The sequence below is a fragment of the Leuresthes tenuis genome, unplaced genomic scaffold (genome assembly GCF_036924035.1).
Source record: "Leuresthes tenuis unplaced genomic scaffold, fLeuTen1.0.hap1 SCAF_3, whole genome shotgun sequence".
Taxonomy (NCBI): domain Eukaryota; kingdom Metazoa; phylum Chordata; class Actinopteri; order Atheriniformes; family Atherinopsidae; genus Leuresthes; species Leuresthes tenuis.
The window spans coordinates 5946232-5973040 of NW_027325357.1; the positions used below are offsets into that span (position 1 = coordinate 5946232).

The 26809-nt window shown below is 40.0% G+C and overlaps 1 protein-coding gene across 9 annotated transcripts in view; it reads right to left on the reverse strand.

Moving 5' to 3' along the window:
* slmapa (sarcolemma associated protein a) overlaps positions 1-24436 on the reverse strand; it is a 52874-nt gene extending 28438 nt beyond the window's left edge. For 8 of the 9 annotated variants that reach the window (XM_072381537.1, XM_072381539.1, XM_072381536.1 and 5 more), the window contains exons 1-3: positions 22716-24436; positions 9518-9665; positions 7981-8053 (exon numbers count right to left, since the gene is read on the reverse strand). In XM_072381537.1, coding sequence (XP_072237638.1) covers positions 7981-8053; positions 9518-9665; positions 22716-22913 — 419 coding nt within the window. In that variant the 5' untranslated portion in view covers positions 22914-24436. Of the gene's footprint in view, positions 1-4687; positions 4924-7980; positions 8054-9517; positions 9666-22715 lie in introns of those variants that run through there. The other variant, XM_072381538.1, reaches the window with a different exon arrangement.
* Positions 24437-26809: the final 2373 nt, after the last annotated feature.

Consider the following 26809-nt stretch of genomic DNA (forward strand, 5'->3'; position numbering starts at 1 on the left):
AGAAACTGTGCAGTTCTGATCATAGACGGGCCTCAAACCTTTGCATTGGAAACTTTTCTGCTTATCCTAATTATACCTCGTTGAATATGGAGATCGAACATGATCTTGTGTCGATCAATGAATAGCAGTTCTGTAGCTGATCGTGTTTAGAGCTGCCCATCCGACTCAAAGATGTCATCATAATGATGGTACTGAGTTGATACAAAGCTAATAATGACATTTTTAAGCAACACCTAATACATTTACATCAAATAAACGTCCTGATTTAAAATGAAGAATTTATCATGTATCAATACAACTAACTCTTTGTGTTCTTTACAACAAATACAGACAGAAGTTCAAAGACATGCAGAACAGGCCACATTCAGTTCAGATACTGTGATTCGGAGCACAGCAACGTGACACAGGTTTGATCGGGGGGGTCCTTTACAGCCTACAGTCACAGTGAAGGAAAACTAGACGCTGAGCAAAAATATAACTTAACTCTGTCAATGTTTAACATCAGGAGAGGTGGGAACTGCAGCAGCTCTCTCAACAACTAAACTCTCAGTATGTTCACACAAAAAGAACAAACCACCATCTTAAAATGGTGAAATTTCTGCCTTGCATTTTGATGCATAAAATAGCCATGACTGGCTCAGGCATAATGGAAAAGGTAGGCTATCACCACAGCCCACACTGTGTTAAAACTGTCCCTGTGTTAAAACTGTAGCCCCTGAAATAGCATTGTTACAGCTATAGGCTGCATGATAACTGGTAGCATCTAGAGAGTAATGCAGCTCAAATGTGCATCAACAAAGTTGCACAGGAATCATGTCCCTCCAACAGTACACGTACTCTGCAGCCACCACAGAAAAAGCCTGTCCGATTAGGAATAAAACTGAAAGAATTTAGAAAAAACGAGATGAGCTCTTACAGATAACGAGATGTGGAAACAGGAATTTAACACTAATATGAGATCAATCACAAATTATCTGACAAGTTCTTGGGTTAAGAGTGCAAAGGTGAAGTGGAGCAACGTAACCAAAGCGTTTGTCATATCTGAACAAGCAATTCTGCACAAAGTGGCAACAGCAATCTCACCATCTACGTACTACTATCCTACTTAGTTTTGACACTTACAGAACACTTTAAACACAAGACTTAACTTTATGTATGAAACTGTGATGGTGTTCCTCTGGGCTTTTCCAACACAGGGGCCCAAATAATTCTTATCATTTTAACGCCGCTTTTGTACCTTTACAATGTTGTGTTTTAACCAAAGATGACAGAAGTGATGCTAAACAACAAACAGGACCAAACTAAGCTGGTTAGAAACCCCTCCTCAAAATGTCCTGTTCTCTGTGGAACAAACGGTTTCACTGATAAGTCAAAGAGGGTCTTAAAGTCGCTCTTTTTTAGCCAAATTAAGGGAACATTCAAGACACAAATTAACTGCTTTTCAGAGTATTCCAGCAGAGTGTTGTTGAATACTCAACTGAATGCCAGCGCTATAAATCTCATGTTTGAAAGGGTCTTCATTTGCCTTTTTTAACACTGAACAACAGCCATTTCTGCAGAGTGAGACAAATAATTAACTCGTAAAGAGAAACTCGACATGCAACAATGAGTACTTTGTATGAGACGGTTTTCCAAAAGGGGAATTGCAAGTTATCTTTGTATTTTTCTACATATTTATGTATTTTCGTGTGACTTTCTAGCTGGAAATCATGTTACCATTTACACATTAATTCGGCCTTTTCTTGCCAAGACACTCACTTCAGATTTAGATTTAGAAAGTCCCTGGTTGTCATTAAATACCTTAAAATACGCTCCATGCAAACACAGATTGATTACAATCTAAACCATAGTAATACAACCCAACCATAGTTATCCAGATCATTTCAAATGAAGGTGAAAATGCAGAAAAATCTAAGCCAGAATTATGACTCGACACTTCTTAATTACTTTAAAAGAAAGAAATGAAGACAGAAAAAATGGACCAGTAGTTTTATTGCATTTTAAACTCAAAGCCAAAGTGCAGGTAACAGAAATAGATAGTTTGAAAAGGATGTGCCAACAAATTAAAAGGAAGCTGGTACCTTTAGCCCCAGCAGTGCAGGTTATCTGTGGAAACCAGGACAACAACCTCCAAAGAGCAACATCATCCATCACAGGAAACACCAGAGACTTTTATTTTAAATCCGGAGTTATTGTGCTGAGTTAAGACTTTTTAGAGCTGCGCAGAAGCCCGGCTGCCTGTCAATCACCTTCATCCCAGGGATCACTGAACTGAGAGCATCTTAAAAACTCCTTCTAAACTGCTACTGTGTGAACTTCAATGCATCGTAAAAGACAAGATGTGTTATCTCTCGTGTTTTAACAAAAACTCAATAACGTGTAGAAAGAACCTTAAAGAAACTGGTCGTGACGATTCAATTTCACTGGTATTTTGTTCAATCTTTGAGGGTCCATTTAGAAAACTGTACACAGTATTTCAACTGTACACCAGAAATTAAGGTGTCCTACTGTAAGAAAATTCACGTAAAACAATGAAAGATTGTAAGGTGAAAGCAAAGTACTAACAGTTCTTAAATTATGTAGGTTAGCATGCTAATCTGCTAGCACCAGACCAGAGTGTATACTCCTCCGTGGTAACACTCAAAGGAACCTTCCTAACTGAGTGAAATGACCCGGTAAGAACTGTTAGCTTTAGCAGAGGATACACCGGACCATCTTTTATGAGACAGGAGGAGATAAATCTGTCCCACAGTTCCTTGCAACAGCAGCTTTGATGTAAAACGCTCGATTATTTCAATCAAGTCGCACTAACACGCAGTGTTTCACGTAGACAAATGTGAGGACAGGACAATGAGTACAAGTAGCCTGTGATGACAGTACAGGTGTCTTTGGCAGGTGCCAAATTGTTCTAACTGGCTTCACCTGTGTTGTGCACCTGGCTTCATTGGCTGTGCAATATTTGCTTTGTCATACCATCAGTGTCCACTAACCAAACTACACCTTTAAGAGCGCGACACCATGAAACCCAGACTGCATGTCAAAAAATATTCCCATCTCCAGCCAGAAAATACTTGACAACAACTCTTGGAAGAATCCTGAAAAATATTAAGTTTCTTTAACCTCGATGTGTTCTCATGGCAACGCACGCCGCCATGTGTCATTCTACACCGTTAAAATAACACGTCCAATAGTCGGGGTTAAGGTTCAGTATGGTTGGAGCCTCCTCTTATCACACTCCATACCATCAAAATTACTGTGCACATCGTGAAATGATGGTGGTTAGGGCAAAAGTGCAACTTCTCTAAAAACAGATACACCAGATCTGAACTGAAACACAACAAATCTAGTCCCAGCAGCACGAGGCAGCTGATTCAAGGCCATGCTTGAAACTATCAAGAATCTGTTACGTTTTTATTAGAAATATAATCAGAGCACAAGGTGCTCCGGCATAGCAGGACAAGCACTCTGGAAACTACCTCCAAAGGACTCATTTTCATCACAGTTCCTTCTTACTGTGCCGACATTTATAGTTTCTATCATATTCATTCAGCGACAGCAGTTTGTCAGGCTCGACAGCATCCTGATGTCATGGACGTCATGATGGAGCTCGGTGACATTGACTACAGGAGGCTACAGGAGTCTTAACCAATAAAACCACTCATCTTTAGTCACGAAACACCGTCTGTGGACCAGAAAAACTCCCAAATAACACTTCTTATAGAGACAGCACTAAATCCAAAGCTCTTCAACTGTTCCTTACCAGAACATCGAGTCTGCCTACACAAACACAAAAAGTGCAGCGGGCCCACAGAAATCAGTCATCCACATCAGATCTAACTGAGTGTTTTGCATGCAGTCCAGCAGTCGGATGATGGAAAACAGTGGCAGTAGTTTCCATCTGGGTCACGCTCAGAAATTTCTACCTCTAGATTAGGTTTTAGTATTATTCTGGACGACATTTGAACTTTTCAGTCTGCGCTGAATATGGCAGCACTTGCTTCTTTTGCATGTAGTTAAATATGCTAATTACATATTTTGTTATTTTCTTCTATTCTTTTCATGTATTTGGTGGCTATTTTTATACATTACATACCATACATGATATATTGGCAATGTTTACAGCCTCGTGCAAGTGGTTTTCTTTGAAATGTATAAAATCCCCAGGTATAATTTCATTAAACTGAAATGTAAAGGTGAATTTATAATACAGTCAACATTCCCCAAACTCTTTAAAGAACCTTACTAACAGTGAACAAACTCTTTATCCTCTTAAAATGTTAAGGTTTAGAACTGTTAGCAAGGAGGGAAAAAGTTTAATACCAAAACTGAGACATTGTATTGAGTTTACTGGGATATCCAAGAATTTAGGTGATCATAAACCTTCTTTGGAAGGCCTAAAGCACAACAAATCAAAAACTAAAGGACAATACCTGTACTAGGTTTTACCTGCATTCATAAACTCAAAGTTAATCAAATCAAACCACTAAAAAAAAACTCAGATTTATTCCTAACAGGAAGTGGACCGGATCATACTAGTAAACAGGTGTTGTATGAGCTGAACAGCAGTTTTTAAACTGCAACTTTAGGTTATGACAGCATTTAGCTGTAAAGCTCAATGTCACATCAGCCTGATCAGGATTGCCTGGGTTTAAAAACTCTGGTAGAAATTCATGAGAGCAGACGTTACCTGTCAGGTCTTCTTCCCGTGTTCGTCGGTGAGTGATTTGTCACGGGGCAAAGTTCACCATTCGGCCTCTAAGCCATTCCAGCTGCTCCTGGAGAAAATAAACCCTTCCCCTTCACTTCATTTTCTCTTCTGGATTCAGACCGAGACGCTGATTCCTCTCTACTTTTCCACAGTGTGTGTGTGTGAAGTCATCACATAAAACAAACTGTTTCTCTTTACACTTTGCTCCTCCCCTTCTCTGAGCAAAACAGCAGATTTTCTTCCTTTAACTTATGCAAGTTGGAGTAGCTCCGCCCCTCCTGGAATGAACCGTGAGGAAACAAACCCTTTTTTTTTTTTTTCCTGCTGGTGCTGCGATTCTTTTTTGGTTTGTGAGAAGTTAAAAGCGTCCCGCACAACTGCTACATGAGCCGAGCTATTATATCCAAGCCTCAGATTCTAACCTTCACAAGCTTTGCTCGCATGAGTGAGAGCGATTCAGCTGAAAATCAAACATCCCTGTCAACCACAAGTCTTTGTAAGTGTGGGAGTTTTGAGGGAAAGGCATTATATCCACAGGTCAGACTTCATCATTTCAGTGGCAGCATTAAATGTGTAACTTATAACCTGCTCTTACTCATGTATTAAATCCTGTGTTGTTCTCTGCATTCTTCTCTCTGTGTGACTCTCTATCACAGTGAGTCATGCAAACAAATAGTTGCTGTACACTTAAAGACACTTTTCTGGCCAAACCCAACAAGTAACGTCACAGCAGGTGTTTCGCATTAGATAGAAAGCACAATGACATGAGCGAGCTCTCCCATTGTTAAATCTACTGTAACAGATTCGATAGTTTCACTTTTCACAGGGTTTTCTGTTCAGTTTCTCCGTCTTTCATGCAAAGTTCAAAGGGTAAACTTATCCTTTTGAGTTAGCAGCTATCAAGAATCAAGTTTTCAATGAATACTAATGTTTCTGTTGTACTCAGACACACCGAGCGGCTGTAAAGCTACATTTGGCAGACCCATTTTTCAGCTATCAATAAATCTGCCATACTCATCTTACTCGTCAGAGATTACTTTACTTTACTAATTCCTAAATGAACTGGGCTACTATTCTATGATTCAAAGGTGGTATTCCCTCCAACTAATTAGTAAGTCAAAATGCAAGCTTTCTACTGTGTTCCAGGTGAATTTACTCTGTCAGAATCAAGATGTGTTACTGTGTCACACAGGAAGAAAACCTGACAGGTAACGTCTGCTGTTATGGATTTCTACCAGAGTTTTTAAACCCAGACGATCCTGATCAGGCTGATATTTCATAGAGCTTTACAGCTGAATCTTAGCTTTCTTTTGAAACCAAGATTATATGTACAGCCCTTGTAGTTGTGAAGATATCCTCAAAAAACAAAAAAATAGACCTGGTGATGACGAGGTATGAACGGACGCTGTGCAACTTTGTTATTCTGCTTAGGCCAGAAAATGATGAATCAACTATTGCAAACTATAACTTTGTGTAAGCTGCAATGCTCAGATATCCACTTTTACATCATAAAGTATCCTAAAAAAAAATAAAAAATAAAATCCAGAAACGTCCTTGGTCTCAGTTCCTGCTCTCGGGACTCACTCTGTGCAGGGCGATTCAAGATTAATATAGTCTTGATTTGTGACATTGAGCTTGACCGCTGTGCTCTTCTATCACAGACTTTAAGGAGATGCAAAAACACCTTTTTTTAGAAGAGAGATGTTAAAACGCCTCTCTGCACAGACATGAGTCAGTACTGTTAGGGTGATGCACAAAACAAAAAGGGATATTTTTAAACTGCTCTTATCCACTGCTACCATCTTCTACACTATCACAGTGTGCTTGTTGGACTAATGTGAGTCACTGTTGTAGGATATGCTCGAAGTAAACTCTACACCTTTGCATTAAGCCTAAATTAATTTGTCCAAAAATATTCATGAATGGGAAACAAAACTAAGGTTAAAACAAACAAGTGTTTTTCCCTCGAGAAGAAAGAAAAGATCACGTCCACCACCAGAAAAACTGGTGTTAGACATCATCTCCCTGCCTACCAACTAGCTCAGCGTGCAACTTTTCTGACAGTGAACTCATCGTACTTCTTCCCCTCAATGTGAAGGCAAAGCAGCTCACTACGACCGATTTATTCTCAAAGTTACTCCGACAACTTTGAGTCACATGAGCCTCATCGAAAGCCGGGGACGCCTGCGGCTGGTTCGGTGTTGGATTATGTAGAACCTTAAACTGAGTCGAAGTGTAACTGTGTATTTATGTGCAAACATTTAAAAGAAAAAGAGAGATATCTTGCTGCTCTTGTTGTCATTACAAAGGGGAATTTGGTGCATATTCTGACATCAGACAAAGGCGTAAACATAACCTTAACAGAGTCAGTCTCAGTTTACTTTCAGTGGCCATAAAATGTGGAAAATAGTCACGGACACATACAGGTATTTTCAAAATACCTGTATGTACAGGGCCCAAGTTTCGAACTGCAACTGTTGTAGTTCGGTCCGGATGAGCATATTAGGACCATTAACGAAGAATAGACCCATGTCTGAGTGTCAAAATGCATTGCTTTTCACAGCCATGAATGCTAGGTGTCACCTGTCTGAGAAGGGCTCTTGTTTGGGTTCATATTCATGCAGGTCTGGATGCTTGTCTGCGTTTCACAAAAAAGAAAGCTGAACACAGGAGCAGCAGATGGCACTACCCGCCATCGCACAGTGCCTTTGGATCACATACACATACACACACACATGGTAAGGACAGCAGCCACACACAAACTAACAGACAGACAGGTGGGACTCCCAGTACAGTAGGAAGCTCCATGCTGGGTCAGCTGCTAGTCAGTTACAGCCCATTTAACTGCTACTTATCCACAAAACACACTTTTCTAACTACGAGACCACTCTGCATCGATCACCGTAAACATTAAAGAAGAATCCCACAACAGTCCTGAAACAGCCTTCACTGATTTTCAATGCAAAGACACCATTTTTCACACAGTCTGTTCACTTTAAAAGCTGTCCTCGTCAGCAACTAGACTGACGATAATCTCATCACTATGCAAGCAGAAATTATGAGTGTGTGCGTTTGTCTGTGCAAGAACGGCCAGACAGTGGCTGTTAGCATCACTGAGAGTAACCAGAGAACCATTAGTAAGTGGTTCATTCTATTCAATTATAATGTGGCACTGATGAAAGTACAAAAAATGAGTTAACTTGGTTCAAATTTGTGCAAAACATACAAGTAGTGAGCGGTCATTCTGACATCCTCATAAATAAATGACTTACTCGCTTCGGCGGCGGGCCTCCATCCCATCAGGTAGGAAGAGTTTGACTGTTGACACGATGCAGCCATGGGTGACTGGGAACACAAACGCACAATAGTGTTAATGACACATGACACTTTTTTTCATGACATTCTGTAAAGGTCCAATGTCCTGATTCATTTCTGAAAGTAAGTCCTGAGCAAAACGATTGAAATCCCAGTCTCAGCCGTGATGTAGCCAGTGTTCACACTACATCTTGAAAAATCTCAGAGTTACAGTAATTCTCATATTTGGGATGTAGTTGTGCATAACTTCCACCTGTTTCATGGTTGGGGGCTTCACGACAATCTATTCTGTTCTAGCAGCTATATTTACATGTAAAATGATCACTCAGAAGCTCTTATCTTATCTGTCCTCTCACATGCTCATTCAAGCCCGTCAGCTGCCATGCGGCTCCTCTTTCACCGTCACTGGCAGACCCTAAATTTGGACTATGCTTATATTCTGACCTCCATGTTAATTGAATCCTTTTGCTTTTCGGCTCCGACCTCTGCTAACTTGCAGGCAATATAGAAAATTATTCAATGGAAAGTAGCTAAAGTTTGTCCAGATAGCAATATCATAAAATTACATTTGACTGATTTTAAAAATTCAAACTTTAGAATATACACGGATGGCCGTGAACATAAATCGGCAAATCAAATCTATGAGTGTGAAACAGATTTATCTGCCTCCGTTGACTTGTTTCACTTGTGTTTTCCCCAAGAGGTTCACATCAGGATCCCAGTTCAGTTTTGTTTAACGATATTTCAAAAAGAAGAAGACAGTTTAAATATACCTGAGACACATTGATCCACCGTTTTTCCCTCTCGGAGAAGTCCCTTAGTGCGGGACTTGAAAGAACTCCTCAGATGTCACAGAGACGTACGAAATGCTAAATATCATAAGCATGAGGCTGAAGAGCCCCAAAATCAGCACAGTGTTTTGGCTCATAAAAGAACCCGTGCTGTTGCTTTACATTTGTAAAACTATTCAATTGATTTTTTTCTTGTTTAAAAATATAATATCTGTCTGGAAATTTACTTTAAAACGTAATAAACCATCACAGCCAGAAGTGAACTCAAGCGCATTCCTCTTGTATGCAAACCAGTGGTATTGTCCTTTTAAGCTTCATGAGTTTATTTTTTTTTCTTAAACAGTGAAGTTCACATATTAACCTGCGAGCTCGGTCTGATATGAACGAGGTCCAGTACAGGTTGAATGCCCGTCGGGCCGCCAACATATAGAGCTGAAAATCTGACCTCACTATCTGCGCTGCAGCACTGTTCATGCAAACATAATGTTGTACGACCTTAGCAAAATCAGCCCGAAGCCACCCGAGAGAGCAAGAGAGAGAGAAAATTTATTTCAGGATTGTTTGTGCATCATCAACTAAAATCTACATAGAGGAAGGGAAAACCTTCACTTTCCTGTGTGCACCTGTATCCCGTTACACAGAAAATGTTTTAAATTTTATATTCTTGCTGTCCTTTGTTAAGAAATTCAATATATGCACAAACCTTTGCGTGTGTTCTCAGTAACATCAACCCCAAACTGAATGATGTCACCAGACAGGACCTCACAGGGCGGACTCTCCTCCGAGCCGCGACTCAACCTCTGGCTGTTGATGAACGTCCCGTTGCTGCTTTTAGTGTCCTGCAGGTAGAACTGACACACAAATAACACAGGTTAGAATAATGTGAATAAACTGTGAAATAACATCATAACAAATACAGACGACGGGGGCAGACAGCTCTTATGAAATCAAGCAAGAGTCAAATTGCATAATTAAACACTAAGCTGCAGCTCGTGAGGGCGAAAGTGTAACTTCACAGGAGTCAGTCAGTAATTAGACTCTGAGTAAGACTTAACACCACATGACATAATATGACCTTTAGACAGCAGAAAGGCTGATGATAGATGATAATAAGAACAGTAATACAGCTGTGAAAATGTCGTTGAGAGGAAAGTCAGGGGACCACCACAGTTAGTCCTTCTGGGGATGAGGAAGGTTTATCGATAATCTTATTACCCAACATACACTCTGACTGTGAATAAAATCTAGACGTAGCCATCATGAAGCCACCCACTCGTTTATGAAATGTTGTTTTGAATCCAGAAGTTTGGCAATTGGTTAACCAACAGCGTCTTGGTCTTTTCGAGGTTTTAATTAAAGACATTTAGGCAAGACACAGCTTGTTTGGGGAGCGATGTTGACTGATCCAACATCACTTTCAATTTTTTTCTAAGTTTTAAAATCTCAAAAAACTTGCATCCCAGCAGTTATGTTCTGTTTCCACCAGATGTTAAGATCAGTTTCTTTTCCCTATTCATAACCGACTCACTGCTTTCCACTCATCAGCTCTTAGGGCTGAATTAGTAGATATTTGCAAATTCATTCCAAAGTCGTTCCACCGTCCAGAGATACTCAATGGTACTGACAATACAGTCAAGCCATTTAAAGACACAGAAGCAGTCACACAGCAGGAATCCATGATGATGACAACAATGACCATGCGAGGAAAACACAAACAGCCAGAGTGAACAACTATGTCATTCATTTGCTTCAGGAAACCAGAGAGGTCACTCAAACATTAATGAAGAAATAAAAGTTAGAAAGGAAACGGAAGACATGTGAGATTACAAATTCCAAGCCAACATCCACACAAATGTAAACACACGTATATAAAGGTGGTACGAGAACGCACACAGACACAGAGGACACAAATGACACTGAAAACCACACACAGTAAGCAGTCTGATCGGGATGCCTGAGGCCTGTCTGTCTGACGCTCTCTGACGAGTTTCATTCATCAGTTCTCCGTCATGACTGAAAACCAGTGTACTGTCCTTCTGATGAGAGAGAGAGACACAGGATGGAGACACAGGAGGATGGAGGGACTGAAGGAAGAAAAGGCAAAAACGAAGGAGAGAATGACGCCCTGGTTCACATCGCTATTTATCCGACTGCAGTGTGCTGCAAAATCCCACCAATTCGCATTTCATGATGGCTTTACCCTTACACACAAACACACACAGCTACCTCCTGTCCCCATGGTAACCTGGAGACGGGGAGGGAGGGACCTAACTATAGAGCTTTTCACCCAGCAACAACACACACACCACCACATACCTCACATATGGCTCTCACACTTGTATCTACAGCCGTGCATTCACACACTGAAAGCATGACTTCATCTACCTGTGAACAGCAGACTTCTGGTTTAGTCCAGCACACGAGCATCATTCCTAAAACTGACTTTACACAGTAACTGCTGCTTGTTTTGGCTTTTTAACAAGCTAATAGTAAATTCCAAACCCGTCAGATCATCTGACTCAGATCACCTAAGACCAAAATATAGATAAAATTCACAAAGATGCGACTCTTTGAAACAAAGGGACCATCCAGGCCGTCCCAAACTTTCATGGACAACAGTCCAGCCCTTAAAGGTTTAAACTTTTTATTTGGTCCATGACCACGCCCACAGTCCCTGACACAGGCAGGAGTTACTGCTAATGCAACCCCGTTTTTTCAGTGCTAGAGTCTGAGCTATGGTGGTCAAAACATCTGATACAGAAGAAAATTAGGTTTTAAAAATACTGGATCTTGATATTTAAATTTAAAGCCCCTTATATGCTGATACTGACGCCATCTGCCTTTGTTGCTGTCCTATTTCTAAAGCAGTTAATCTCCATCTCCATAAACATCCAAGCGTCAACAAAGGATGAAAACCATCTGAGCTATCATACATTGGTTCATTTTTAGATCATCGGAATCACACCATTTGTTGATATTGTGGGGTTTGTTCACTGTCCATCTCAAGAACAACAAAAGAAAAACATCTTGAAATTGATAATTAACTATTTGGCAAGTATTTTGTTTTAAAAAGTATTTCTGGAGTGGTTTTACCATGTATAGGAGCACGTGAATGCACCACATTTTAAACCGATCTGCACTTCCAGCTTTCTGCAACGACATTCCTGCAGCACTTCCACCCACTAACAGCACATTTCTCTGGGAAACACAGCACTCCTTTATCCCTCAATGTCCCTATCTCATCTCTTCTCTCTCTCCTCCGTCACTGTCAGTTAAAGGAATTCCATGTTTGTTTTGAAATTGTCTTCTGTCTCCAAAAAACAGTGCAAACCATCAGCTGGCAGGCAACAGCCACAACAACCACTTAACCAGTCAGGAGGTCAACACATGACACCAGTTTGGTTGGACGCTGTGCACACACACAGGTTGGGAGAAAGTAGCAGTCATGTGATGGATAATTCTCTCAGAATCACTCGTAGGAGGTACACTGAAAGCTTTACCACAACTAAAAATAATTCCACTTTAGAGTAGGGCATGTGACTTCTCCAGCATCCTAAATTTACTCATAAGTGAAAGAGGAAGATCTCCTTTCACAAAGAACAATTCTTACATGTGTAGAATGAATGGGAATATGTGACTGAATGATGCCTTTGTTTTTTCCCCCACGCACCAGTCTAACCACTCAGTTCAAGTAGATATAAAATCTGCCCTTGAATCAAAAGGCTGCTCCAAACTCGCACTTGTCTCAGCCAAATGAATTAACAACAATGTAATAAGAAATTGCAAGCTTTCCTATTTGTCCTGACCTTCTGGGGTCTTACCGAGCAGCTCAGTAGTTCAGAGTTAAGATGATTTCCTTTGTTAGGAGGGCTGATAAAATACTTCTACAGAGAATAGGACCAAACGTCTGCCACACAGAGAATCTTGGGCCGGTCAGGACATACTTCTCACTCTGTGAGGCTTGATAAGCATGTTCATGAACCCTTATGACCAGCCAGAAAACACTGAAGCAAGCAGCTAAGCCAGAAAAAATAACAATCGCACTGAGAGTCACATGGAGTTTAAATAGATATGTGTGTGCATACGATACAGTCTATCAGCTATGCATAAGAAATAACACCATAACCATAATGACCCCAAGAAGTCAAGTGGAAGGTCAAACGCCGTAAGCTTTCTAGTAATAATCATTGAGAGCGCAAGTTTTTAAAGACCCTTTGTAAGAATGGATGTCTAAGGATTGGTCACACCACAGGAGAGGCAAAGAGGCATGAGATTTGCTCCATATTCATTGAATGAATGAATCTGTCACGCTGAAGGGAGTGCGGCATGATTGGCGTGATAAATCTGTTGTAGTCACACTGTTGTTGAGCACAACAGGGACAACAGAGGCGACACGCTACAGAGGAAGAAAAACACAAAGGGGAATGAATGATCACTTTTCACACAGGTCTCTGTTCTTGTAAAGTTCCACAATGACTGTTCAAACTAGAGATAATGGAGGATCAGAGGCCCCTGACGTTACTTACACAAGGTCAGAGCCAATATTTTACTTCCTCATTTAAATGCCTTTATGCACTTTAGTCTTTTAGTCCAATTAATCAAAAATGTCAAATTTTCTGTGAGCTATTGGATCACCACACTGTAGATTTAAAACAAACTGCAAGGTTATTAATCCTAAAACTGCACTGAAGCGATTGGGTACGGCAGAGACATCAATCAGCTGGAGGACTAAATAAACATTCATTCCTCTGACGGTACAGCGGTTTGACACAGTGGAGATTCTTCCTCCACAAATGATCTTCAGCAGAGTATAGGCACCACTGGCACAGAAAACAGACAAGAAATTTTAATTTAGGCCATCCTGATGGCAGGTCTTTCACAGAATAACCACAGACTGATACGACCTATGGCTTCTGGGGAAGGAGCAGAGCTAATCAACGCATTTTGACACTCAAGGACAGATAATTCTTCTAACTAATGAACTGCACAGCAACCGCAAGCTGACAAAGCACAAGGCAGTAAAAGGAAGATTAGCTTAGAACACACTGTGCATGAGCCCAGGGCAAATCTCTACCTAACATTTAGATCTGCATACTGATTAATCGGATCAGTACAGGAGACATCTTTTTCACACTCAAAGGACTTAGGAGGTATAAACAGTAGTTTTTGAAAGGCTGCTCGGTATATCACAATGCTACTCATTTTCATTCAGAGTGAACATGGGATGCTCTTGAGACACGATGCTGATGTTAAAAATTGGAAGAGCACTTACAGGTGGCAGAGCATCTCTGAAAAAGACTGTAGATGTGGAGAAAGCAGGGGAGAGTTAGGTCCCAGTGTGCATCAGTGCAGAGAGCCAGCTCACAGAAGCCTGGACTCCTGCCACCACTTCCAAAAGAGGCTGTTAGCTGCTACTGGCAAACAGAAAAGGTGTTTTATCAGCTAGCATATTCCTGCAGCTCGGTGTTTGTGTTCCCTGGAAGAGTGAGTGTGAATGCACGTGTGCTTCAACAGCAGCTCCCTGTATTGATTTTCTGGTAAAAAGACAAACCTATTATCAAGGACACTTAAAAATAACATGATTATTATTATTATTTGGGGGCTGGATAGTGTAGTGGTATGATTGCCACCTTCCATGTGGGAGACCTGGGTTCAAATCTCCTGCATGAAAGGTACTATCTCCAGTAGGGGTCCTTAGGCAAGGCCCCTTACCCTATCTGCCTACCTGTAAGTAGCTTTGGATAAAAGCGTCTGCTAAATGCATAAACAACAATAAACAACAATGTTAAAGCTCAAAGAAACTGACTGACCTTCATGACTAATGATTGATCACTTTATTTTAAACAGTTTTGGAAGAGATTAACCAATTTGAATCATTGCTGAAGAAAGACGTTGAAGACAAACACATCCTTTAAGGAAGCTAAACAAATGTCTAATCGTAAGGTGTAAGTGGAAGCATTTTTAAATCAAGCAGTATTGTGTTAAACTTCCTTTGAGATAACATACTGTGACCACTTTCATTAAATGGCTTCTGTGGTCCTGCTTGGAGCAAACATTTGCTAAACTTTATGATATTACAGAACATAAGTTTATTACCACAGCCCTGATACCAACTAAATGGGTAACTTTAATAGGAGACCTATTTCTGAAGGATGGTTGGTTAATGGTTGTTACTCTATAAGAGACGTATGAATTAGCATGACGATAAACTGAGGATGACAAAACATGTTGACAGCATCATCCTTCCTGTGTGAGGAAATTACGAAAAGCAGAAAGAGTCAGGATGGGTTACATCACCAGACAGTTGGCCCAACTGTCTCACCTGCCGACTGAAATTTATTTAGGTCAACATCAACATCAAATAATTCCCAACAACTTGGATAATGCGCTGCTGTGGTTGGGATGTTAATCTTTTCTAAGGTTCCTGGAATATTTCGACTGATTTGGCAGCCTGTAAGAAGCATGAGTATATATAGAGCTGATGTAGAGAAGGGTGATGTAACAAACAAATGGTTAATGGGCTTTCACATTCCCTTACTCTAAAATACATCTGATGACTTGCATCATGTACAAGTTATAACTGCCAATGAATACAAGTAAAAGCTTGTGTTGGAGATGTGTTTTAAATCAGACCTGTTCTTCTTCTTTTCCTCTTGACATCTATAATTCTCAAAATAATTTTAATTCGGTATCAAGTGCTTATCTCAGCACTGTGTTATCTGACTCTTTGTGCTCACCAGTAGCTACCATATCTGTAGCATAGGAACTGAAGCATAATCTACTGTTCAGAAGGAAAGGAAATGCACACATGCAACCCATATCAGGAACAACAAACATGCAGAATATACCTACTCATCTCCAAGAGACAGTAAAATGTCAAATGGGTATTATGCTGCAACCCTTAACTAAAATCCCATCATGCTGTTCACTGAACACACACAATGCCAAATCCCAGCCTGCCAGGGTGGCCTTCCTGCCAACACGGTCCTATTCCTTCACATGCACAAACACACAGAGATATTAAGAGTGTTGGCTACCCGTTTACTGTCTGTCTTAACAGCGTTCCTGCACCGTGTTGGTATTCATACTGAAGCCACTACAACACTACGATGTGCAATACTGACACCGGACAACAGCTCTGAGCTGCTATCCACCAGCTGCCTCGTTGACCGATCAGCTCCCCGAGTGTCTTTAATCACAAAGGATGTCGCTGCTCTGAGGGGAAGCTGTATTTGTGAGTAGGTACTGCGTTTAATCAACAAGAGTCTCGATTAAAGCTATTCAAGTGTTTTCATGCACGATACATGAAGAGGTCTGAGGAGAAAATCAACGAGTCATGCAATTCTGAGCTTTTTCATTTCTACTTAATTAGTCTGTGCTCACTGACTGTTGGAGGTGCCCCCAAAGCAGTAGCTACACTAAAGGCACTGGGAGTGGTGAATCTGTTTTTCAAATAAAATATGTGCACACCCAAGGCCGACAGCAATCTAAATGACTCATCTGCTGTAAGGGAGTGTGTCCTCATTATAAGCGAACAACTGGAGCAACAATAATGCGATTCTTAACCCAGCACAACTGACACCTGGTGTGAGTCTATTTGGGAAAACTTTCAGGAAAATACCTGCTGCCATCTCGTCCGGATTATCAGACAGACGTGAGAGAACAAGCAGTTAAATCTGCAAACTCTGAAAGTAAACATGCATTTATCACAACTTCTCGATGAGCAGAAACTAACATTTTTCTGGGATTTAAAAATTTGGCATGACTTCAAAACATGCCATCTGGAATGTTACAGGTGCCAACAAGTTAGAAAGTCAAAGGTTTAATGGCCGACCAGATTTAAAACGGGGCGCCCTTGATTTTTTATTCTTCCAAAACTTCAACGGTGTGGCAACTGAAGCATAGCTATTTTGCTCCAATTTGTTCTTAAAACTCAGTGAAAACAGGTATCTTATCACAGCTCTGCATCTGTCACAGCTTCAAAATCAAGATGACTTAAACACCACCACCCTAAGAAATTAGTGACTGTAACAAGTATGGTATCAGGCAATATGTTCCAGGGCTTTAAATGATGTTATTTAACATAATAGATATACTCCACATAAATCCTTATGACGGATAAATGAAGAGATTCAGTGTTGGATGAGAAGTTTACTTAAAATCAGACTCCATCAGGTTCAACACAAGGAACAGATATGAAGAGAACTTAAATAACTAAAAGACTATCTTTATCCCAAAAAATAAAACAAAAAAAGAAGAGAAATGCCTTCAACTTGAAATTACAAGGTTTGTTTTTCACCTGAATAATCTCTCCGTGGTACCCAGCAGTTTTAATTTGCTGAAAGATATTTACACCTGCCCAAAACATTCATTAATACTTTCATTGCTGTGCGAGTTTCTCCTGCAGTCCTTTCACCTTTAAGCTCTAAATCCTGCAGAGTTGCACAAACATGGAGAAGAAATGCGTGCCGTTCCTGCCCTGAAGAGAGACAGACATCAGGGCGAACTGAATCAACGTGGAAGATAACGTAGGACCAACTCCAATTTCATGCATCTATGGCTGTAACAACCGCATGAAGAATGAAGATGTAAAAAGGCTAAAGGAGTAATTCAACAGTTTACATTTGAACTATGATTGTTGATGAATAAATTTAATCTGTAGCATCCATAACCAAAATTATTTGCAAGCTAGGAAACTGCTTTTTTCAGAGTTTGGTGGTGAAGTTACCACACACAGTTCTTACGTGTTACAATTAAGTCTCGCAGAAGGATTAACCTGGGCTGATCTGGTCAACGGCACATGTTAAGGCTCAGCGTACACGCTCACTGAATGAATGGATGAATGGATGGATGGATGAATGAGAGGATAAGTAAGTGATGAAACAGTACAGCTCCACTGCGAGTCCTACTTCTGAGTCAATGTTTTGGCATGTGCAATAACCTGCTATTTAGTCAACTGCTAAAGCTAGGGCTAGCCATCTTTAGGGGACAGGTATTCTTAAAAATATTATGTTACTAATGCTGTCACTGAAATAACAATAAAACACTTCTTGTAAACTTCTCAACCAAAAAGCAGAAAAATCAAAGCTCCGAGTTTCTGGTGGCACTTTGCGGTTATTAAAAATAAAATCTACTTTAAAAACGGCTACTTTTTGTCCATCTTAACACTTTCTCTGCAGCACTATGTGCTAAATTTAAAAAAAGTTTGAGAGAGAATTACTTTGAAGCTGAAAATCCTACCCAAAACATGCAGAAACCCACTGATGTAAACCATTTATCATTCATTATGAGCCATTAGCGTGGTTACATAAGCTTTCCCTTTCTCTAAAGAAATCCTTATGGACAATTTTTCAAAGTTATGAAGAAAATAAGGAATATGAAACCTCATCTGAAGACTGTGTTGTTTGAGTAACAAACCAACTGATCCTTCTACAAGCAGGAAGTCCGATTAGCTCTCAGCTCGTCTAACAAAAAGATTTCCAAAGTCCAGTCTCAGAACTATGAGCGTGAAGAGAGAAGCAGCTGGATCTGAAATACCTCATAAATATAAACCTTCCATGTCACTTCCTTTTGTCTTAATAGAAGATATTAGAGATAATTTGTTTATGCACCATTACAAATACTTTCTGAACATATCAAGCTTTCACAAAAAAGAAAATCTAAACGACGCATATAACCACGTCGCAGCCCTATTTGACTCGATATGCTCACCCCTGGCCTTCATCACATTTCATTCCAGCTCAAAAAAAAATAAAAAAAATAAAATTAAAATCAATAAATCTGAACAAATTGATCAGATATAAATCTAATTTTGCCAACAATCTCGAGTGTACTCTGAGAAGAGACCACCTTTTACTGCGGGTATCCTCAATGGATGTCTCCAGTTGGATGCTAAAAACAGGCCACACTCTCATGCACACGGTTATAAAACCCAATAATAAAGAAACCTGCTGGATCACTGAGCCAAGCGATAAATTCATCCATCACAAACCAGTCATTCCTGTTTCTCCATGGCACGCCACCCTCACATAGACAAAAGGCTGTGTTCTGAACCATAAGAGTAAATATGTCCAGTATATTACAAAATCATAGTGATGAACAGTGCAAGTGAGTTCAACAAATGTGCATTCAAATCTGCTTCAGCCCGATAGGAGTGTGAAAAGTGAAACTGCTTTTTGACCAAACTAAAACTGCCGACTCATTGAACAGATAGTGCTCGTAGTGCAAGAGGAACCTACAGTTTTGAGGTACCGGTTAGGCAAGCAAGGTCTGCATGTGTCGTAACCAGTTCCATAATTTGAATGCCGCGCATTTTGAATATGTGCTTCGTGTCTAAGCGCCAATGCTGTCATAGTTTTACAATGTACATCATTTCTAACCACATCTTATGCAAGTCTTATATTCGTGCTGTGAAGATGAAACACAGAAATATAAGTTAATCATACCGACTACAGAACCGAAAGGGTGACTGTTGATGGGCTTATTACTCTCCAATGAAGATTGGATATTTGACACCATTTTAATCACAACTTTTGTTATTACAATGAGGGTTACAAGGTTATTCTTATAGGTCAAGAAAAAGTATCCAGATGTCACCTTTCAGTTACTTAAACGGCGATTGTGTCAGATGACGATGCAGTTTTAAAAGATTAGGATTTTATTAGAGCAGAGCAACACCCTGGGAATGCTCCAACCCCTGACACACAACCCTTAATTAATTAACCCTTAGGAGTCTAATATAAATGCACTTCATATAACCTGATACCCCATGTGTTGCACATCGAAATGTGCAGAATAATCTCAGCTATCACACTGAAAGTGCTGACTAATGATACGTCTGAGAAGTCGGTGCATGGTAACTTTGCAGACCGATTATAAGCTTCTTAAATCTCAAAACCAACAGCATCCACGACAGAAGTCTTTTACTCACAAAAAAAAATCTATGTAAATTGATGCAAACATTATTTCTGAGTGTGATTAAATTACTGAAAAAAAAAAAATAAATTAAAAATAAATAAAAATCAGGAAAACGTGATGCAGACTCCTAAGGGTAAACATCTTGCTTTTCAGTCACATTTTTGGCACATTTAGCTGCTTGACCACAGAAACAGAACAATATGTGAATGAGAGCAGCTTTTTGGAGGGATTTAACTGTATTTATATATACTTACACTTACTGTTGACGCAAAAAGCAGGACCTTTAGAGCATGTGCAGAGCACCTACGCTCATGTGAGTCTATTTGAGAGCACACGTGCAGGAGTGACTCGATCCCTCCCCACATTATCCGAGTGTGTAAGTTCAGCTTTGATTTTGTTGTACAATTTCAATCAGACTAACACGTTTACTTGAATTTAAAAAGTCAAACTAACACAATAATCCACTTTTTTAAGTGACATTGTGACGCCCACTGTTAGATCCTTACACGATGCTAAAGCAGCTGTAACCTGACCATAACACTGAGGTTGACTGACAGGATTGACCGACAGTGGCCACAACATTAAGAAAAACTGGTAAATAAGTCATAAGTTTATCACTCGTCTGAAGTTGGGCACCAAGATACACCTCTCATGGGCTGCAACTTACAATTAATCATTCCACTATTTCTCCCACAGCCAATACAAAGAGTACGAGAACCAGCTGTTGACCTATTGACTGTATATAGTTATTACATTTTATTACATGATATCTGGAAATGATGGAGAAAAGAAAGTGAGGATGACATGCAGCAAAGCTCCCAGAAAGGACTGAACGAGGGAAGCAGCGATTCGTTCTACGACGCCTTATGTATGACATAATACAACCATGGTCACCGTTTCTAGATTTTTATATGTGACAAATTAACTGATGTTGAACCGGTTACACATTCCTAAAAATGTCTTTCTCCACAGGTATAAGTCGGGTTGACCTCTCACCCCTGACACGATTAGGCTACTACAGCGCTGAAATTCATTTGAAGCCAGTCAGTGACTGAGATTTAAATGTATTAGCCAATTCTGTAGCAACACAGCTCTTTTCTGATCTATAAAAAAAAAAGCTCTGGTCATAATCTAATAACCAAAATAAGACATTCTCTGTTTTCAACACAGGATATACAGTACAAGTCAAAAGTGTGAACACCTCTGTTTGTTTTGAATTCTTAGGTGCGTCCAAACATAAGGCTGGTAAAGTATGTATCCTAAGAGCAAATAAATCTGGGTGTTGGGATGTGTGCATGTTAAGTCTATCCATGTCCATGCGTTTATCCCTGTAGAGAGGAAAAGATGACGCTACTCGTGTCATTATAAATAGCTTATGCTTTGTGCACACACACACAAACACACAGAGTATTTCAAAGTCCCTGCATGCCACATAGCAGGGGTAATCCCGATGCTGTCTCAGCCTGTTCAACCTGTTCTCCAGAGAAACCACAGACACACAAAAGATGATACATTGCACAGATTTGATCAGAGATGAGGCTCTTTAACAAATGAGAAAAGATTAAGCAACGTTAGACTGCACGGAGGACTTTCATCAGAGAATTTCTGCACTGAATTTAGTCTAGTCCAGGAATAACTTCATCCTGTGAAGAACATGAACCTTTAATACTCATCGAACCAGTCAAACCTAATGCCCAGTGGATGGGGGCATTCCCATCATGGATGATACTCTTCTTCACGCTAATCAGGATAGAGAGGTTTCATCCAAAATGGGGGATGACTCAGAACTACTTTGTTCTAAGGGATGATTGGACCTGTGGTAGATAAAATGTCTCCCAATAGCTTAAAAGAGCAAAAATATCCCCTTAATGTAGAGGTCATTTGTCACATGTCTGCATTAATATTCTGTTCACCAAATGAACAAGAGAAGACACAGAGACCAAAATATCACAGATATCTCATAAGAAGCAGTCCTTTACAAAAAAGGACAGCTGATGCAACTGACAGAAACGTATAAACTTTTCTTGTGATAAATTTTATTTCAGCTTCTTGGAATGAGCGAGCCAAGTTTAGGACTTAACTTTTAATGCTGCAAATAAGGACAACTTTGTTTTGAAGTTATTTGTCAAATGCAACATCACAGATGATGAAATTATGTTACAAAAATCAGGACAATTATATTTAGAAAAAGATGGAGGGCCAGTGGCCAGTGCCAAAGTTCACACATATTTCTTTTTCACCACACATTTTACTGTGGTTCTTAGTGTTTTAAAATCTGGGAAAATATCCTCAACATAGAAGTTTGTGTTGGTTCAGTAGCTCTGCCTTACTGAACGTAAACTTCCACCGACAATAGTGGTGGAATAGTGGAGGCTCATAGCATCGACTGGTTCAGAAATTCAACTTTCTCCTGACAGACCAATTATTTCTTGTATTTAATTTGTTCAAGTTCACACAACGCCAATTATTGGGTACCACTCTCCAAAAAGACAACTGATTCAAACAGTTACATTAGGTTTGTTGAGTGCACAGTGTGCAAAACTTTTCACCAGCTCAGTTCAGGTCATTCCCATCCAGGGGGAAGTTTTTCACGGTGTTATCATGTTAAAGAATACAGCTGTTTCCTGGAAATTTCAATAAAACAGATTATTCCTTTGAAGTGGTGATGTGTGACAAATACATCCAAGATGACATCAGGGATATTTGTAAATGGACTCCATTTATATTGGACTTTTAAAGTCTTATTTACCATTCAGAGAGCAACCCCAAAAATGACACCGATTATACACATTGACAGTAAATTTAAGTGTTCACTATCCTTCCAAAGGACAGCCTAACAAGCAGCTAAAGGAAGAGGAGGAACTAGGGATCAAACCACCACCCAGTTAGTGTCCATAATTCAGTTTGTTAGAAAGTGTGAGACGATCTACAAAAATACTGGAGGGAAGTCAGTCATGAAGGGAAAGGATTCGACTGTCTCTTACCTTGCCGGTCTTGTGGTCGAACCATACAAGAGCATGATTCCTGGACAGCACCTTGCAGTCAAAGGTGGCATTGTTCTGGGCCGGACGGCACCGAGCCACTGACCTGCCGATTTTGACTGGCTCATCCAGGTACACATGCCGCTCCTGGAATGGGTGCGAGTTGGGTCGGCAGGCGAACACGGCCAGCGCTGAAGGCATTGATTTTGGCTTGAGAGTATTACTCCAACCAGACACAAGGGACAGATTTTCTTGATCCAGATTGGCAGGGTTTTGTTGCAATCCTCAATGAATAATCTACAATATCTATAGCCTATATGTAGGCCAAATTCTAAGTCGTGTAATCTTCTAGGCACTAACTGATAAGCATTGTCCACTGTACACAGCCCAGACAGCACCGCTTTCCCACTTTGAATTAACAAGAGTCTTCTGTGTTTGAAAAGAACGAAAATAAAAAACCAACTGACAGGTATAAAAAAAGACAAGACATTCCTTTCACTGACAGTCCATTAAAGCTACATAACGACACTTAGATCTGTCAGCAAACACTATGTACAGACCAAGGTGCCATGTGTCAAGACATACATGACTGAGTATAGCACTGACAGTCTGGCAAACAGCCCCTCACGTCCATCAAACTATTCAAGCAATGAAGCAGGCGAGGGGAGACCAGTTAGTTGCCAAACTTGATATTAAATCAAACAAAAGAGCAGCAGTTCACCCCAATTATTTAGGCTGTAAATCAATCAACCTGTTTAATGTGTCAGATATTTAATTGAATTATTGCGCGCTTTTTGAGCTATGTTTTGACCTGCAGCAAGCTAACAAGCACACGCACCAACGGTTTACACACGTTTAATTGTGTGCCATCTGTTGTCTTTTGTGTCATTTACAGAGTCATAATTGGAATGACAATGTTGCCCTGATACAGGGAACCTTATCTAGCCACCTAACGTCACCACTCCCTCCAGAGAACACCTCCGAGATCGCTAATGACACCTAGCAAGACTACACACCAGAAGAACCCCCTGAGTTATGAAACACTACCGTTCATCTAAGGCTTGCCAATTAAAGCCGTTTCAGTGTCTTCCCTGTCCGAATTAGTCCTTCAAGAAACTCCGTCAGAGTGGATTGCGGATTAGCAGGTCGTTTTGTACAACTAAAATGCTAATTGGCTAGCTTGTGGACAAGCCAAGCGCTAACTCTCGGCCAACGTTTTCTGGCGTTGGACCAGCAGGCTAGGCTAAGCTAATGAGTGCCGACAAAGTTATCATTCAAGTCTTCAAATGTTTTCTCTCCACCCTTCTCAACCAACTCGCTTACCGAATGGATGCGATATGCCATCCCTGTTTCCTGTAGCAATTAAAACCAGCAGGCTACCGTGTCTTGCGGCTACAGAGCCCTGCAAACAAACGTTAGCATGAAGGTGAGCTACCTAGCAGCTAGCCGGCTAACTGACAGTCACAGCAGAGGCAGACGCGGAAAAATCGGGAGTTTCTTGACTGCGGCTCCTCGCGCATCACACCGACGCCGTTTATCTTCCAGGAAAACCACGGTAGAGACCACCAGTTACAGAGTCGTCGTCTGCAGCAGTCCACCTTGAGTTTGCCGTGATCGTTTTGAGTTCCAGCCTTTACCTTCCTACATATTTCTGGAAGAAACCTAGAAGAAGTTGTCCTCCTCCGCAAGTCCCGGCCGCCATACTGAAACTAGAGAGCAGAGACAGGCGTGGTGCGTTCACTGACCGAATCACATCAACTCCGCGCACCCCTCAGCTCATTACATCAAGTGGCAGTGGAAAAACGAGAGATAGATAGATAGATAGATAGATAGATAGATAGATAGATAGATAGATAGATAGATAGATAGATAGATAGATAGATAGATAGATAGATAGATAGATAGATAGATAGATAGATAGATAGATAGATAGATAGATAGATAGATAGATAGATAGATAGACATCAGTCAATAATATTTATGATTAAAAAGTGAACACTGAATAAAAGTATCATTATTTTAATCTTAGATTAAATCAATTTTAGTCATTTTGACTTGTTTGTTTTCCAGTTGTGTGGATATATACATTTTTATGGATGTTGCTTTAAAATGCTCAGACTTTTAGTGTGAACACGTAGTAGAAAACAAATAATTTTTTTCCTTGAAAACTATTCCTAAAATGTTCAGATGAATTACAAATGTACAGCCTAACTTTATGTACAGTATTTCTACTCCTCAGTGCGCAACACTTCCCAACACCACTGCTGTAACTCATCAAAATCCCTTGCTGTATTTTGTTTTGATGCACAAAATTGTAATTTCCATTAGAGGGTTTTATCCAGGTGACTTGCTTTACTGACTGGGACAGCAGGGCGGAGAGCGGCGGGGTGGGGTGGTGTGATGTGGGAGGAGATCAAATTCTGCTTATGGCTCCAGAAATGTCCCTGCTGTGCTCTGATGAGCCGACAGCTGAGACTAAATCAATGTTGGATGAGACAATAGAAGAGCAAGAAACACTACAAAGCATTATTGTCACTCATTTTGTTTAATGCAGCCATCATTTAACAGGAAATGTGGCTAAATTATTTAGAATTACATGTCAGTGTTTGCAGTTTTTCCCATTGAAATAAACTGTTCTTAACCTTTAATTTGCCTTAGAGGCTGCAGACAGAGTCAAACACAGGTGAGCCAAAGAATATTTAATAAAAAATTTAGAAATTTAAATGATATTTTAGAAGCCATCTCTAATTAAACATTTTTGTTTAATTTTCTAATCTGTGTTTAAAGATTAGATCATACTAAGATTATAGTTTATATAGTTTGGGAATTAGGGAAATTGTTTGTACAATCTTGAATGAGAATTCCATAATGTTTCACACTGTTCCAATTCATATCAAGGCAGAGCTATTTATAAAAAAAACAGCATCACAGTAAAACTTTTCTACAGCATCAACACTAAAACCTGAACGTTATGGGTTCAAACTGTGATTTTAAATAGCGACAGAGGAATTATGTGTTACAGTTTTAAAATCATTTGCAGATTATTTTTATTTATTTTTTCCTTGAAGCAGAGTAAAACCAATTGCCGTCACGAAAGAGTGTGATAATGCACTAGACTGCCATGCAAAATCTGTGGAAATTTATAGAAAGGACAACATTCAAAGAGTTGATGCACTAAGAGACGTAAAAAATGCTTCCAAATCCATTTGAATCTTAATGTGTGGGTTCCTTTCCCTATAAAATTATTATGAAACATTACAGTAGAGAAAAATGTTACACTACATTTACGTAATTTCTCAAATGCCCTGAAACAAACGCAGGGTTGAAAACCTATAAGTGATGTCACCACTGAACATTAAGAAATCTGCACTGCCTCCAGGCTACATTTATAAGACGTTTATCAAACCAAACTCCAACTTAGAAAAGCAAATAAACTATTGAACTGTTTTTCAATCTTCAGTGTCCCTTTCTCTGTGCACTGTACACAGCTCACATCATTTCTGTGCCAAGTTCTTTTAACACAACACTCAAAACTTGGAATGTAAAGTTGTATATAAAAGCGTGTGGTCCAGCTTCAGGTCGTGGCAGGACTGACAGGCCTGGGTAATGATGCCAGGTCCACTTGGGATCATACTGATTATCGGCCTGCTCCAAAAATACCAGAGTGGAGGACAAGACCAACTGTTAAGATGTAAACAACATCAGACCTTTCGACTGGTTCCTCTCTGAGGCCTTGTGCTTTTACTGTCACATGTTCCAGGTCCAGTTCTTTATCATGGTGCAGACCCTGGTCTTAGCCTCTTCAGACCTCCTGCAGAGTGAGCAGAGGACCAGCTGTCACTGTGCCAACAGTCTGACTATTATTTGAGATTTAACAGCATCTTAAAGGGTTTAGCTTCTTAGCCCAGCTTGGCATCTCTAAGTCCAGTTAAGCGAAGCCTTACTGTATTTTACACTAAAAGATGAACTCCATTAGAACATATCTTGATATAAAAACATAATTTTATAAAAGCTGTGGTTTTTCTATGCATTTAAACACTGCTTTTGTGGCAGTTATTACTTTTCTTGTTTGGTTAGTCAAAGGAATATTAAGCATT